Consider the following 14,426-nt stretch of genomic DNA (forward strand, 5'->3'; position numbering starts at 1 on the left):
GTATATAACATGTTACACTCAAAGATTACAGACAGTAAATGATCCTTTGGTGCGGGAAAAGACACAGCTAAACACTTAACCACAACTTGAGACGTTACTCTCAAATTTGAAATACGTCCTCTATTTGCACTATTCCCATTTGTCCTCTTATGTTCCAGAAAACAATTGGATAAAAGCTCAGTGAAAAAGAAAGTACAGCCAATTTTATAAAATTAAAAAAAAAAAAAAAAAAAAAAAAAAGAGGTGGCTCCAGCAGTTCCCTTATAGCTCCATCACACTCTTAACTGAGATAGTAGAAATTTCAACGTTTCAATTTTTACAGGCATCGAGCTAACAAACTACGAGCTCAGATCAAGACTACCGTTTTCAACGGTTACAGCAAACCCAGCTAGCAGGGGAATGAGTCAGGGAGGGAATCTGGATCCTGGAACATTTGATGACTGACTATCCATTAGTGCCATCAAAACTGCCTTGCGCATTTTGTCTTCTCTTTTCTCTCCAATTTTCGCCCCACATTTTAGCCTCCGCAACTGCTCTTTCTCGGTCCAAATCCCTGTTTAACATCCTTGCTGTTTCCCTTGGGGAATCCTCCTTCTCAGATCCTCCATCCAAGTCCGGCCATTTCCGTCCTGATCCTCCTCCTGCCCCATCTTCATTCCTGCATATTCTCCCACCTCTATCATCTTTATTTCTCTTATCATCTACCTGATTTGCTAGATAAGAAAGTGCAGTAACTACATCCCCGATTAGAGGACGAGCAGGAGCCTGTTCTTGGATACACATGGACGCCACAGCTAAAGCTTGGTATAGACCTCTCATTGGAAATTGTCCTTGCAGCCTTGGATCTGCTAATTTTGCAAACTTCCTACGATCATTAAACAGTGGCCTAGCCTGGATGTACGATCACAATACAAAGGATAATCAATCATACAATTTGATAGCTGAGAGCATGTTATTTTCACACAGAGATGGACTCAATAATTTTTTAAAGGAAAGGAAAGACATAAAGCAGATTACCCATGCGACAAGGTTTTGCTCTCCCTGAGGCATGGTGCTGTCAATAGCCTTACGCCCAGTGATAAGCTCCAAGAAGACAACCCCAAAACTATAGACATCAGATTTTACAGTCAATTGTCCAGTCATGGCATACTCAGGGGCACAGTAACCATAAGTTCCCATGACCCTTGTGGACACATGTGACTTGTCTCCAGTAGGACCAAGTTTTGCAAGTCCAAAATCTGAAAGCTTCGGGAAAAAATTTTCCTCGAGCAATATGTTGGATGACTTGAAGTCCCTATAAATAACAGGAGGGTTTGCCTTATCATGAAGGTACTCCAAACCTTTTGCTGCACCAGCTGCTATCTTCATTCTCGTGTTCCAATCTAGTGGCTCTTTATCAGGAGGGAGATCTGCACTACGCTTATTCACATGAGATCGCTAAAGAATACTAAGCCTAGAGCCACAAAACTCTGCAGTACAGGATTGTTCACAAGAAAAAGCTAATGAAACAGGTAACAAACAAGATGCAAGCTGAAAACATGCCATCAACAATATGCCTGAGAGATCACTAACTAATACAATCGCAAAGCAATGAGAGCTCTTGGAACCATCATCTTATTAAGGACCCAGGGGATAATAAGCTTCTATTCTTCTTCCCCTTTGTCTTTAAATTTTATCTGTGCTGTGTATGGAAAAATTTATACAACACTGACTGACACTTCTGATTAAATTGCGGGCATGTCACATAATAGCATGGAAAGAATGGCAGGTGGGCTTCCGGCAATTGGGGACTGGCAGGGAAACAACAAGGCAGCATTAATAATGGAAAGTTTGGAGTTTCAAGGTATAGTATGAAAATTTAAGTGAGTAGAGAAACAATTACAACCAGAGTTAATGTGTACAAACAAAAAGAATATCATAGTTGAGATGAATTGACATACGGCACCACTGATTTTGAATGTGTGAACAATTTTTAAGATGAATGCTATCATGGCAGTATAAGTCAAATTCTGGTGGGACAAGAAACAATACATCAATGGCAACCATGGCAATTCAAATCTAATTCCATGTGCGAAGAACCACATACTGGAGTCATAACATAGCATCATCAAAGGCTTAAGTATTGGTTACTCTTGATAACACAGTACTACATGTATAGATGTCAAGATGCAAAAGCAATGAGCGCAAAACAGGTCTAGCCATCCTCATGAAATCAACTGGATGCTTCTTCTGATCTCATGGAAAAGATTCCTCTAATGAAAACTCTGGTACTGGCTGCCTGAATGCCTGCGAAATATATGGTTTCTTCCATGCAAGTTATCATTATCTTTTTCACTAAAAGGGAACTCTGCAAACTTTTGATCAGATTTAGACTTTTTATATAGTACCTCACACTGTTTACTAGAAATTCCCTTAGTTTTTGCTTACTCTGTTGCTAGGAACACCGCGCTGTATTCAGGTACAATTCCTTCCCTTAGCTGCTTAATAGCATTAGCGATATAGTTCCTTTCTTTGAGTTTTTATTTATTTATGTTTATTGGAATTAGTTCTTCCTTGGTTCCATCTTTGCCAAAGATGGACAAGTTTTGTCTGTGCGCTAAATAAATCACAAGCACATTAAGAATTCGAGTTGAAGTACAACTTAGCAGTTTGAATTCCCGTCACTTACATGCAATCATTTGAAATGTAAAGCTGAACATAAACTGTACTTTGCAAAATCACATATGAATCAAAGCAATAACTTTATTACTCTTTCCAGTTCCCAAAAAATAACTATTACTATCCTGATTGTCAAACAGTTTTCCTTTGACCAATTTTTTCTAATCAATTTTTTTTTTAAATTAAAAGAAGTGTTATTCACGTACTTTCTTTAATGTTCATAAATAGGAATCCCACCATTCTTTTTTGGGACAGTCGAAGTAATATGTATACAATATTTTGCTGCATTTTATTGGGGTATAAGCCATTTGCTACATAAAAATAGAAGAAATATAGATCATAGAAACAGAATGCCATGCAAAATAGGTTACCATGAAGGTGATCCTCTAGTGATCCCAAAGGCATGAACTCGTAGACAAGAAGCCTCTGGTCCCCGTCAGCACAATAACCAATTAAGTTCACCAAGTTAGGATGATGAAGAAGACTAAGCATAAGCACCTCCACTAAAAATTCTCTATTACCCTGAAGCCCATTCCTATCCAATTGCTTTACTGCAACAACCTGGGAAGATCAACCAACTATCATCAGACATAGTTAACTGAAGTTTACAGCAACAACTTGGGAAGATCAAGCATGTATACATAATTGTTGAACATAACATAAATTCAAGATTTTGGTGAATGAAACCTTGACAATGATTAGAGAACAAAAAGGTTTGATTTTGGATTTAAGAAGCTGAAAGATGGTACTTCTAGTATTTAAGTCCATAGAGTCAAATGAGATGAATATCTTATCTCCTTTCTGATCCTCTCAGAATGTTCAATTACTCACAACTAATGGCACATGTTGGACATGGCATGACATATCGTCTAACTATGTAAACTACCAAACCATTAATCTGTTATTATTTCTGTCATGCAGCATTTTATGAGTTTCTTCACAGAAATTATCATATGAATTAAGAAAAGTAATGTAAGAATATGATAATGCCTTGCTTAAACAATTAAGCATGAAATTTACCTCTTTTTCTACATACACTAACTAGCAGTGCTTCAAAATTCTAGGATCGGAAAAATATTTTATCGGAAAATATTTTCTTGGAAAATAAGTGATTTTCTTAATTATTTTCTAGTGTTTGGTTAGACAACAAAAAATAATTTTAGAAAATTATATAATCTAGCCAAATATTATGGGAGACGAAACAGGTGAGGGTGAGGGAGGAGTGGGGCGGTGGGGGTCCGGGTTTGTGGTCAAGGTCGGTGATCGGTGATCGGTGGTCGAGATCGGGGTTCAAGGTCAGGGTTTGGGGTTCGGGTCGGGATTGGGTTTTAGGGCCGGGGTCAAGATTGGGATTTAGGGTCGAGTTTTCCAAGTTGGGTCCGACAGGGTCTGGGGGCAGGGGTGGGAGGGTAAGGATTGGGGTGAGGGCGGGATTGTTGAAAGAGATTTTTTGGAAAATATTTTCCTACTTTTTGTAGGGAAGTCATTTTCCTTTAATTAGAGGAAAATGAGTTGTTAAGTAAAATGTTCTCCAAAACATTTAAGTCAACCAAACATGAAAAAAAAAATTATTTTTCAAAAAATATTTTCCTTCACGCAGAGTCATGGGAAGAGTCCCACCCCAAGGGTGTTTCAAGTATTATTTTATAAATTATTACTCCCTCTATTTTAATTTGTTTGAACCTTTTTGGAGTACGAGGGCTCAAATTGATTAATTTTCGGTATGAATTTAGACAAAGATTTTTTTAAGTTTTTTGAAATAAAATTAACATATGTAGAAACTATATAAAAGTACTATAAGTCACAATAGTGAACAATTCAAAATATTTAAAAACTATTTGCAAAAAACATGGTTCAACAAAACTTTTTTTGACTCCCTAAATAGTAATAGTTTCATTCTTTTTGAAACGGAGAGAGTAATATTTATCGAACTCTATGATAATGCCTTGCTAGTTGCTTCAACCCTTTGATATATATTTACCTATACTGCTAAGATACTTTGATTGGCAATACTCCTCGCAACGTTAAAGGAAATGGTAACAAAAATGTTGTATAATTACAAGGGAAGTTTCAAGTGATAGCAATCTCTTCTTAAATGTCTATGATGAAGTTGACATGACTGTAATATGAAGGAATACATCTAGAAAAGTTAGCACAGTTTGTTAATAATTGACATTAACTCGAGCTTGCTTTATACAAACTTATTGGTTTCTCCTTGAAGTATAACCAGAAGCCCTCAGACTGAAGCTTTTGATGTAGTAGCACTTGTGAGTAGAGTATGATAAGCTGATTTTTGGTTGTAGGTTGTAGAAAATAAAATGCCTTGAAGAACCATAGTGAGTGTAAGCTACTGATTATGTATACCAATATCGTTTTTACTTTTGCCTTTTTTTTCTTAAGATATACTCCCTCCGTTTCATATTAAATGAGGTACTTTCTTTTTTAGTCTTTTCCAAAACAAATGACACATTTTTAAATTTGGAAATAATTCAACTTTAAACTCTTTCATTTTACTCATTTACCCTTAATGAGAAGCTTTTATAGCCACACAAATGTCATGGCCCCACAAACTTTTTACCCATTAAGCTTTTAAGACCATAAGTTTCAAAAGTCTTCTTCTTTTTTCTTAAACTCCGTGCTGAGTCAAACTACCTCATATAATATGAAACGGAGGGAGTAATAACATAGCATTTCAGCAAATCACAACCCAAATTAAATGTAATGTTCATCCCCACCAACGTTAAATGACTCTGTCCCTGAGCAGACTAAAGGGAGATCAGCAAATGGGACTCCAGCAGATTTCGTTAAGGCAAGAATAAGCATCATAAATGTCCTGCACTACCATTTGATTTTCTGTGTTCTACTTTTTAAAAAAAATAAGAGTTTGAGATCTTTTTACTGGTTTAGTTTTAGCCAGACACAGAGGCTATGCACAATGTACTTTTAGGGTTATTTAATGCCCACAGGCCACAGGGTGATTGAGGTGAGTGTTCTGCAAGTTTTTGGTTTCAGACAAGAAAATAGAAAAAGAAAACCAAATTGGATAAAAGAAACAATGAACCGAACATTAGACAGATAAAAATAGGTACAAATTCTGACATCAATACAGATAACTTGGTTCTCTTGCTTCTATCTATCTCTCTTCGTTTCCTAATCCATTACCTCTTATGTTCTGCCTGCTGGAGATAGTAAAATGTTTTAACTGTCTGGGTTCATATGCCTTCTGAGTTATCAAGGTGTGCCTTTTGAGTCATCCTACAAATGTTTATTAGTTATGGTTCATGTAACTAGGAGTTGAAGGGTTGATGTAGTAGTTATACTATATATATGTGAGTCCTAATTGCTCGGACTTGGGCACGGGTCTGATATGGGTGCAGATCTAATGCTAGGATCTTTCATGATCTAAAACTTAAGATTCGGGGTACGGAATCAGGTACGGATTCGGATGCGGATATTCGACTATGCATAAAAATAGAGCTACAAAAGCATCCCATAAATTCTGACACATTATGTGGAAGACTTACATGTAGTACCTTAATCTTTTATTCTCAAGTTGTAGGTAGCCCTCTAGAAATCTCCACTAGCTCTTGTCTTGAAAAATCAAAATGCCAAATCTTATCTCTAATTTCTCCGTAGTTTTTGGTCAGAGTACCTAATGTTGATTGTCGAGATATGTATCCCACACCCATACTAGTGTCAGTGTTCTCACTAGATTTCTTGTTTGTTAATTTCCAGTATTGGTGGGAGGGAGATAAGGATATCTCGTCTTAACAATGAATCAAATGAAAGTGAAAGAAATCGAATTTCACCCCTTTTTCCTTTTCTGATGGACCAGTCATTCCTTGAAAAAATCCTACTCTTCCTTATTATTTCTATTTTTTGTATTTATTACTTTTTTTATTTATAAATAAAAAAATAAAATTCTAAATAAAATTCGAAATACTAAATAATCTAAACTAAAATAATCGAAATAAATTCAATTGAAATAATTCTAAAGTAAAAAAATACTACTACTAGATTTCTAATGGCGATTCTAATGAATAATTCATTAATGACGAAAATCCGGAATGATACTATTGTACTTCAAGTTTTCTCTCCCTTTTCCATCCTTTTTGTGCCTTATGATGTTACGTAGAGCTCACATTCAGTGTTGTCAAAGGTGCGCTTGAACCGCGCTTAAGCCCTGAAGCGAGACTCAAAATGTGTTGAGCACTTTGCCTCACTTTGTGGCCGCTTTAGTATCGCATCAAGTCTCTAAGGCATACTATTCCTTGCCAATGAGTGTAATCATGAAAATGCGACATTAAACAATTGATATTTCACTTTATAGTAATTTTTTTCCAATTTATTTGTCCATATATTTGATAACATTGCTCACATTATATTACAACAAGTGGTATCAGCGCGTTTGTATGATGCTAGAAGCGGAAAAGGCCAAAAAAATGGGCAACCTCCGTTGAAGGTGCTTCTTCGGGTTTAAGGACCTGTTGAGAGGCCTATTTGAAGATAAGAGAAAATCCTTCAGATTTGAGGACCCGTCCTGAATAATTTCACAAGACACGAAACAAAAGAAGATAGAGAAATTTTTGTTGAGTTTTGCTTGCAATAACTAAAGGTTAGAAGAATACGGAGAGTGAATTGCCTGCACATGAGACTATTCAGTTTAGATCAATTCAGGAAAAAATTATGGAGAAGTTGAAATTATGAATGTGAAATGTTTTGTCCAAATCACCAACCTAGTTTCTTTCAAGGATCATCATTGAAAGCAAATTTGGAAGGCGTACAGAACGAGGATGCTGAAAATGAAGCTAAAATAAAGCGATTGAACAGATGAAAAGACATTTTAAAATTGAGGGGAAATGTTGGAAATAGTATACTTAAATGTTTAAGTGTCTGGTTTCAAATGTCTTTTGAGTTATCCAATGTGTGTCTCGTTTGAGTCATCCTATAATATTTACTCTCTCTGTCCCAAATGATGGTATTTCCTTTTTCGTCTGACCAAAAATAATGACATTTTTCTATATTTAGAAATAATGTAACTTTAAACTTTTCATTTTGCGCTTAATAATATGGTTTATAGTTACATAAATATCTATGATTTTTTCTAGACCACAAGTTACAAAAGTCTTTCTTTCTTTCTTAAACTCTATATCCAATCAAACACCATCACATAAATTGGAAGTATTAGGTATGGTTCAAGTGATTAGGAATTCAATGGTTGATGTAGTATATATGTATATATGTATGTATTCCAACAAGGAAATCTTAAATAATTGTAGACTGGAGGTCATTTTATGTGGCTCATCTTGCTACTTTGAAGCGCATTGTAACAACTGCTGCTATAAGAATCGCCTATGCCAGAATGCGGCCTTCATACTGCTACCCAGAAGCCTCTAATCCCAAGGAATAAGTGTGTCGCCTGGTTGCATGATAATCTGGGAGAACTAAAAGATCAAGCCTCATCAGGAATTACCTGACCGCTAGGTAGTCGCCCTTTATAAACACGTCCAAACCCTCCTTCACCTATAAAAGATTCTGGCCTGAAGTTACTTGTAGCAGCTGCAAGCTCACGGAAAGTGAATGTGTGTGCAGCAATCTGAACGTCAGGTGCATCCTTTAGCCCCAAAAACTCTCTCTTCGAACCATTGATACTTCTTGTTTTCAGCCTGTCTGCTCCTGTAAATAAAACAGTGGAGATCCATAACGACCGGGAAAGATCTTAATTATGACATGTGAAGAGAAAAGGGAAAAATTCAAATAGACCTTTGGAGTCCAAATTCTATTCCAAAGTCCGAAGAGGATACTTCCCGTTTCACTATGGAGGAAGTCATGAAAGATTTAATCTTAAGTCCAGTTCAAGATTGACACGAACCAATTCCATACCAAACAGAGACCCTCCCCAATAATCAACCAGATCAAATTAGAACCATAATCCCCTATCTTATTTCCACTGTTGAAAAGGTAAAGAAGGAGGCATCACCTTTTCTCTTTTTTCTTTTTTACGAATTTCCATCTGGAAATATTGGACTTGTACATTTGAAGAGAAGTATGACATGTGAAGAGAAAAGGGAAAAATTCAAATAGACCTTTGGAGTCCAAATTCTATTCCAAAGTCCGAAGAGGATACTTCCCGTTTCACTATGGAGGAAGTCATGAAAGATTTAATCTTAAGTCCAGTTCAAGATTGACACGAACCAATTCCATACCAAACAGAGACCCTCCCCAATAATCAACCAGATCAAATTAGAACCATAATCCCCTATCTTATTTCCACTGTTGAAAAGGTAAAGAAGGAGGCATCACCTTTTCTCTTTTTTCTTTTTTACGAATTTCCATCTGGAAATATTGGACTTGTACATCAAATTCAGCAGAAATACATAATTGGATAAATCAGATAGAACAAAAGAAAAATTCAATCTTGATCAAAGACGGAGTAGAAACAATAGGCACCCAGTGAGCAACACCCAAAATAGAGCCAACACAAATCAATCTTGATCAAGGAAATACTTAATTACTCTACTGATAAAACTCAAATAAAAACAGAGCTGAATTAGGCAGCCGAGTGAACAACACCCAGATCAGATTAAAACATAGTTTAAATAGAAAGAGATAACACCAACCTGAAGATAACCTGGATATATTTGAAGGAGCCGTCAGATGGACTTCCTTGCGATCATCTCTTCTATCTTTCTGAGGATTCAGCTTCTCCTCTTCCTTTGAATCAAAACAGGAGAAGCAACCCATTTAAATATTAACCCTCCAAGATCCAATCTTTTCCAAAATCCAATCTATGGATTTATTTTCAACAAAGTTACTTTATAATCTCAATAGAGGATATCTACCTATCTGATCAGCAACAACTTCAAGAAAATTAAAGTTTCAAGATCGATGGGGGAAGAGCGATAGTTTAAAGATTGTTTTGGGGGGAGGGAAGATTAATGGAAGTATAGCGCGTAGAGATAATTGCTAGTGTAGAGTTGTGACAGAGTTGTAGCCGGCTTTTCATTAACATTACACAGTTTTTGCTTTGTCTCTTTCTCTCTCTTACCACTATCATTGTGCGAGTGTGCAAATGCTCTAAAGATATATAGATATATATTCTATTATTTTTATATATTTCCCACTTACTGTATGCATTCTAATTACCTTTGACCAAAACTGTAACCTCTCTTTCACATTTAATGAATATAAGGATTTCACATTTCAGAGGAAAGATAATAATGTCTTTGTCAGATATTTTTTCCTTTCATGCTCCTAAATTAAGGTATGTACTTAAACTGGTTCCCTCATCACTATGGTCTATGGATACGTGTATATGCTCAAATTCGGGCTTGCTCTTTCAATGCGACTGATCGAGACTGGAGCACGATAAATCAAGGATCAGCCTCATATTATATCGAACTATAGTACAAAATCTTTGTTTACGATCAAAATCGAGATCGGCCAAGATCGAGACCAAATGAGATGGAGATCGAGGGAAGCTTATAGAGTCGAATAACGGAAAGATAAAATATCCGCAATCGGACGAGGATCACGACGCGAATCACGGCAAATATCAAGAAGAGGCCGATTATTAGTTAATCATAGAATTTCTTACTGTATTTAGAATTGTATTAAGAGTAGGACTCCCCTACTATATAAAGGGGGTCTGATCATTTGTAAGCATCATCACATTTACGCAATACAAATCAATACACTACCTTTCTTTTATAAGCTTTCAATACTCTGTTACTTTGTTCATATTTTCCAGTGAAATATTCGTTTGGGTCGATGACGACCTAGCTCGAGAGCCAAAGCTATACATTTCCTTCGGTTTGCATTTATTTCTGTTTGCAGTTAATTTCAATATCAATTTACGTATCTTATTATTTTGTGCCAAATTATATGGCGTATCCTTAAAACCGCGTATAAATTCAGTTGTTATCCGATTTTAGGGTAAGCAATTTGCAACTTTACAAGAATCTCAGTACATGCTTCAAAATCTTAATGCAATAAATGAATATTAAATACATGTATAGATTTTGGGACATCAGATAACTTGGAAGAATTCGTGGTCTCCATAAGTTTTGATTTCAAAGTTTGAACCCTTATTTTGTTTGTCATTTATTTTTAACCCAAGAAATGCTAAGTGAGGATTTACGTTTGGTCGAGGGCTATTTTGAATTTTTTATAAACTTCAAATTCAGCAAATAACTAGCATTTATACAGTCTACTTCTTCCTCTTCATTGTTCACTCTTTGATTGCAAACATGATTGATTCAATCGTTGAAGCTGATATTGTCTCTTAAAATTTTAAAGTTATGCATTGTATTCATTATATGTGGAAGAACTTGAGCTTGAAACTTGAAGGAGAAAAACAAAATTCCATTAAAGCTCATTTTGAAACTTGGCTAAAAAAAAATAAAATTTTGCAAAATTATTATTTGTTTGGATTGAGTGTTATTACAATAGATTGAGTCCATTTTACAGAGCTTATATCTCAATTTTGAGGGAATTTGGTAAAGATTTTAGGTGATTTTGAGTAAACTTTTAAATTTGAGGTTGAATATGAACATTTCAGATTTATGTTAAAGGTTTATAATAGATTTTAACAGTCTATACTAAACAATCTGGATGTGCTTATGTTGCATTCCATTTATGTAACGACCTGGCTATTCCTTTTGTGTATTTGAGCCACGTTATCCTATTTGATGCTTCTCGTAAGTTTGTCTGAGGTTTTATGACTTGGGGATGGTTGGTTTGGTTTCGGGAAGGCTGAGAATGATTTGGAATATTTAGTCTCATTTTGGAAGTTTAAGTTGCTAAAGTTAACCAAGGTTTGACTTTTGAATTGACGACTTCGGATCGGTGATTTGACAGTTCCTATAGATTTATATGGTGATTTTTAACTTGGGTGTATATTCAGATTCGGATTCAGAGGTCCCTATAAGGTTTTGGCCCTATTTGCTAAAAGTTAGCAATTAGAAGAATTGGAGAGTTTGTAGGTCTGGCCGATAGTTGACTTTGATGTTATCGGGTTCTGAATGAAGTTTTGGAACCTTGGATAAGTTCATATTTAGTTGATTGAAACTTGTGATCAATGTTTGGTTGTGATCTGGAATATTTAGAAATGCTTCCGATATGTTTGGCAAAGTTGAAATGCTTGAATGTTAAGAGAAGGTGTTTGACCTTCGATTCTTGGTTTTGATATTATTTCTGGTGTTTTGAGTCTTTGGATAGTTTGGATTAGGTATATGACTTATTGGTATGGTTGAAAGGGGTCCCGGAGATTCGGGTAATTTTCAGACCGCCCGAAGCATGTTTGTGATGGCTGATTTCTGTCAGTGTCTGGTATCATCCATTCAAGAGAGGTGTCCTACGTTCGCAATGAAGGAGTTGGGCGAGGGGGTAATTGTTCTTTGCTTCCGTGATAGGGGAGTCGCGTTTATGCAGGTTCTGGCTGTTGTGCTTCGCGTTTGCGAATGGGGAGTCGCGTTCGCGAAGAAGGATCTTATTCTCGAGGCTTTGACCTATCTATTCGCGTAGGTGTTTGTCGCGTTTGTGAAGAGGTAAGGCTATAAGCCTTTATGTTCGCATGGCTCCTGTCACATTCACGAAGGAGGATTTCTGGCGGGGGAGGATTTGTGCTTCGCGAAAGCGAGGTTGGGCCAACTTCACGAAGGGTTGTGCTGGGTAGACTACTTAAGTTTTAAATTTCGGAATTTTACCTATTCGTTCATATTTTTAATCATAGATTTCGAGAAGAGGCGATTTTGGAAGGGAATTTTACTACTACCTTGAGGGTAAGTAATTTTCACTTAGATTTTATAATATGTCTTGATTACCCATGGATTTATACAATTAGAACATGGATTTTTAAAGAGAAAATTGGGGTCTTTATCTACAACTTAAGAGGGTGTATTTGGGTATTTGAGGAACTATTTGAACTCGGCTTGAAATTTAATCACATATTTGGACTTGTGAGATTATTAGTAGTCCGGATCTACCCCTAAACTTGGGTTTTGACCATGTGGGTATAAGGCCCTGGAAATTTTCGCCAAGGAATTAAAGGTTTTTGTGGTGCCGCTGTAAACTAATGAGTCAAAGGTTGTAAAAAAAATTTCACACGGAGTTTTTGTGTTGAAGAATGCTCTGAAGTGTTGAGGGAAATTTTTGGCAGAAGAAGAAAATTCTGCGGTCAGTTTTGCAACCGCAGAAACGTTGTGTGGGTCGCATAAATGTCAATATACGCGGCGAAATCAGAGGACTTGATTTCTCGCTATCAAGTCATTTCGGAAGAACGCCTCGAGACCCCGAGGACGGGAAGCCACGACCGAGTTCCCTACCTCGGGGCTCGTCAAGGCCCGATTCAGAGAAGATGGAAATCGAATCCAGAACAAGAAGGGCAAGCTCCCAAGGCATGCGGCTAGGTCTGGCAAAGCCGGCCTATCCAAGGCCTACGCCGAAACGACGCATCTAGCCGTCTCATCTCCATACTTAACAATTAATGCATGTTGTACTGTAGCCGAGTTCCCCTCCTATATAAAGGGAACTCGCATTACCTTATAAAAGGCTGAGGTTGCTCTATTTCTCCACAAGTGCAACAATATCTCTCTCTCTCTCTCTTCTTTCTAACTTGCTCGTTCTCACTGGCCCGAGGCCACTTTAATATTTATCGCTTTCTTACTTGTTCTTCATTTTATCACTTGGTATTGGCCGTAAAGAGCTTTATTTAATCATATCTTAACTGTTATCCCATTCCCGACTATCCCCGATACCTCGAGCTCGACCCTGACATCGACCCCGAGGTCCACCATCGACCAGTCTTACATCCAGGCAGTAGGTTTCTCGGTTTGTCCAATCCCCCGTTTTAGCCCGTATCCCCACGGTAAAATGTGCCCGGACAGTAAGCCTTTAGGTTTGGTTATTGCCCCGTTCCTAGCTTGCATTTCATCATTAAACTTCATATTCTTAGCATCAACTGCTCTAACAACTAGCTCGAGAATAGATCACGTATTTTTAGAATCTCATTTACAAATTTAATTGGTGTTATCATTTTCACGGTAAACAGTTTGGTGCCCACCGTGGGGCTAAAAATAATAGTAATTATTTTCTTGCTGGTTTCATTGCACAAACGCACGTTATCTTTCACACTTTTTCTTGTCCAAAGATCTCTTGATTTCAGGTCAAAATGTCTGGCTCGGTAAATAGAGTCGAGAACGACTATCCCGAAAATCACGGTAGAAACGGTGTGGCTATTCCAGTGGTTGGCGCGATGACGCAGAACCCTGATAACGCATTTGGGCCGATTCCAGCGGACGCAGGTTCGCAAGGCACGCAGCAGGTTGACGAAGCCTCGCACACTGATGGGAGCATACAGTATATAGACCAACAGGAAGCCCAACAAACCCCGGCTCGGGAAACACAGGAAGTTAGTCTTCACGATATTTTTGAAATGTTGCAGGCACAGCAGTTGGTTGTCGCTTAGTTGCAGAACCATCGGAAGACTTCCAGTACAGTAGCGTCGGAAAAGCTCCCCGCACCGATCGAGTACCCAAGAGATCATGCAACAACGGATCAATAACAGACCTTGTCGTAGCGAAGATGCTTGGGGATCTCTCCAAGAGGACCGAGTCAGGTTCGTGGAAGTTCATGCAACAGTTGTTCCCCGAGGAAGCGGTTCTGGAACCCGTTTCACCGAAATCTGGAATGTCGTAACTCCCTAAGTACGATAGGACCTCGGATCCCGACGAGCGCACCATCGCTTACACGTGCGCGGGAAAAGGCAA

At 37.4% G+C, this 14,426-nt stretch overlaps 1 protein-coding gene across 1 annotated transcript; it reads right to left on the reverse strand.

Annotated features, from left to right (window-relative positions):
• Nucleotides 1-256: 256 nt before the first annotated feature.
• LOC107830934 (serine/threonine-protein kinase PBS1) lies at nucleotides 257-9,724 on the reverse strand. Its single transcript, XM_016658628.2, has 5 exons — nucleotides 9,279-9,724; nucleotides 8,132-8,334; nucleotides 3,030-3,219; nucleotides 1,018-1,409; nucleotides 257-891 (listed from the first exon to the last, which is right to left on the reverse strand). The coding sequence occupies exons 1-5, from the start codon at nucleotides 9,400-9,402 to the stop codon at nucleotides 445-447; spliced, it is 1,356 nt and encodes a 451-aa protein (XP_016514114.2). The 5' UTR covers nucleotides 9,403-9,724; the 3' UTR covers nucleotides 257-444.
• Nucleotides 9,725-14,426: the final 4,702 nt, after the last annotated feature.

This window comes from Nicotiana tabacum, chromosome 5 (genome assembly GCF_000715075.1).
Source record: "Nicotiana tabacum cultivar K326 chromosome 5, ASM71507v2, whole genome shotgun sequence".
Classification (NCBI taxonomy): Eukaryota; Viridiplantae; Streptophyta; class Magnoliopsida; order Solanales; family Solanaceae; genus Nicotiana; species Nicotiana tabacum.

Bases quoted from the DNA above. Each gene is read 5' to 3' on its own strand.
- LOC107830934 (XM_016658628.2), bottom strand. From the start codon at position 9,402: ATGGGTTGCTTCTCCTGTTTTGATTCAAAGGAAGAGGAGAAGCTGAAT. The intron at 3,220-8,131 runs GTAATTCCTGAT...TGATCTTCCCAG, and splicing joins GGCGACTACCTAGCGGTCAG to GTTGTTGCAGTAAAGCAATT. The intron at 1,410-3,029 runs GTAACCTATTTT...AGCGTAGTGCAG, and splicing joins ACTAGAGGATCACCTTCATG to ATCTCCCTCCTGATAAAGAG.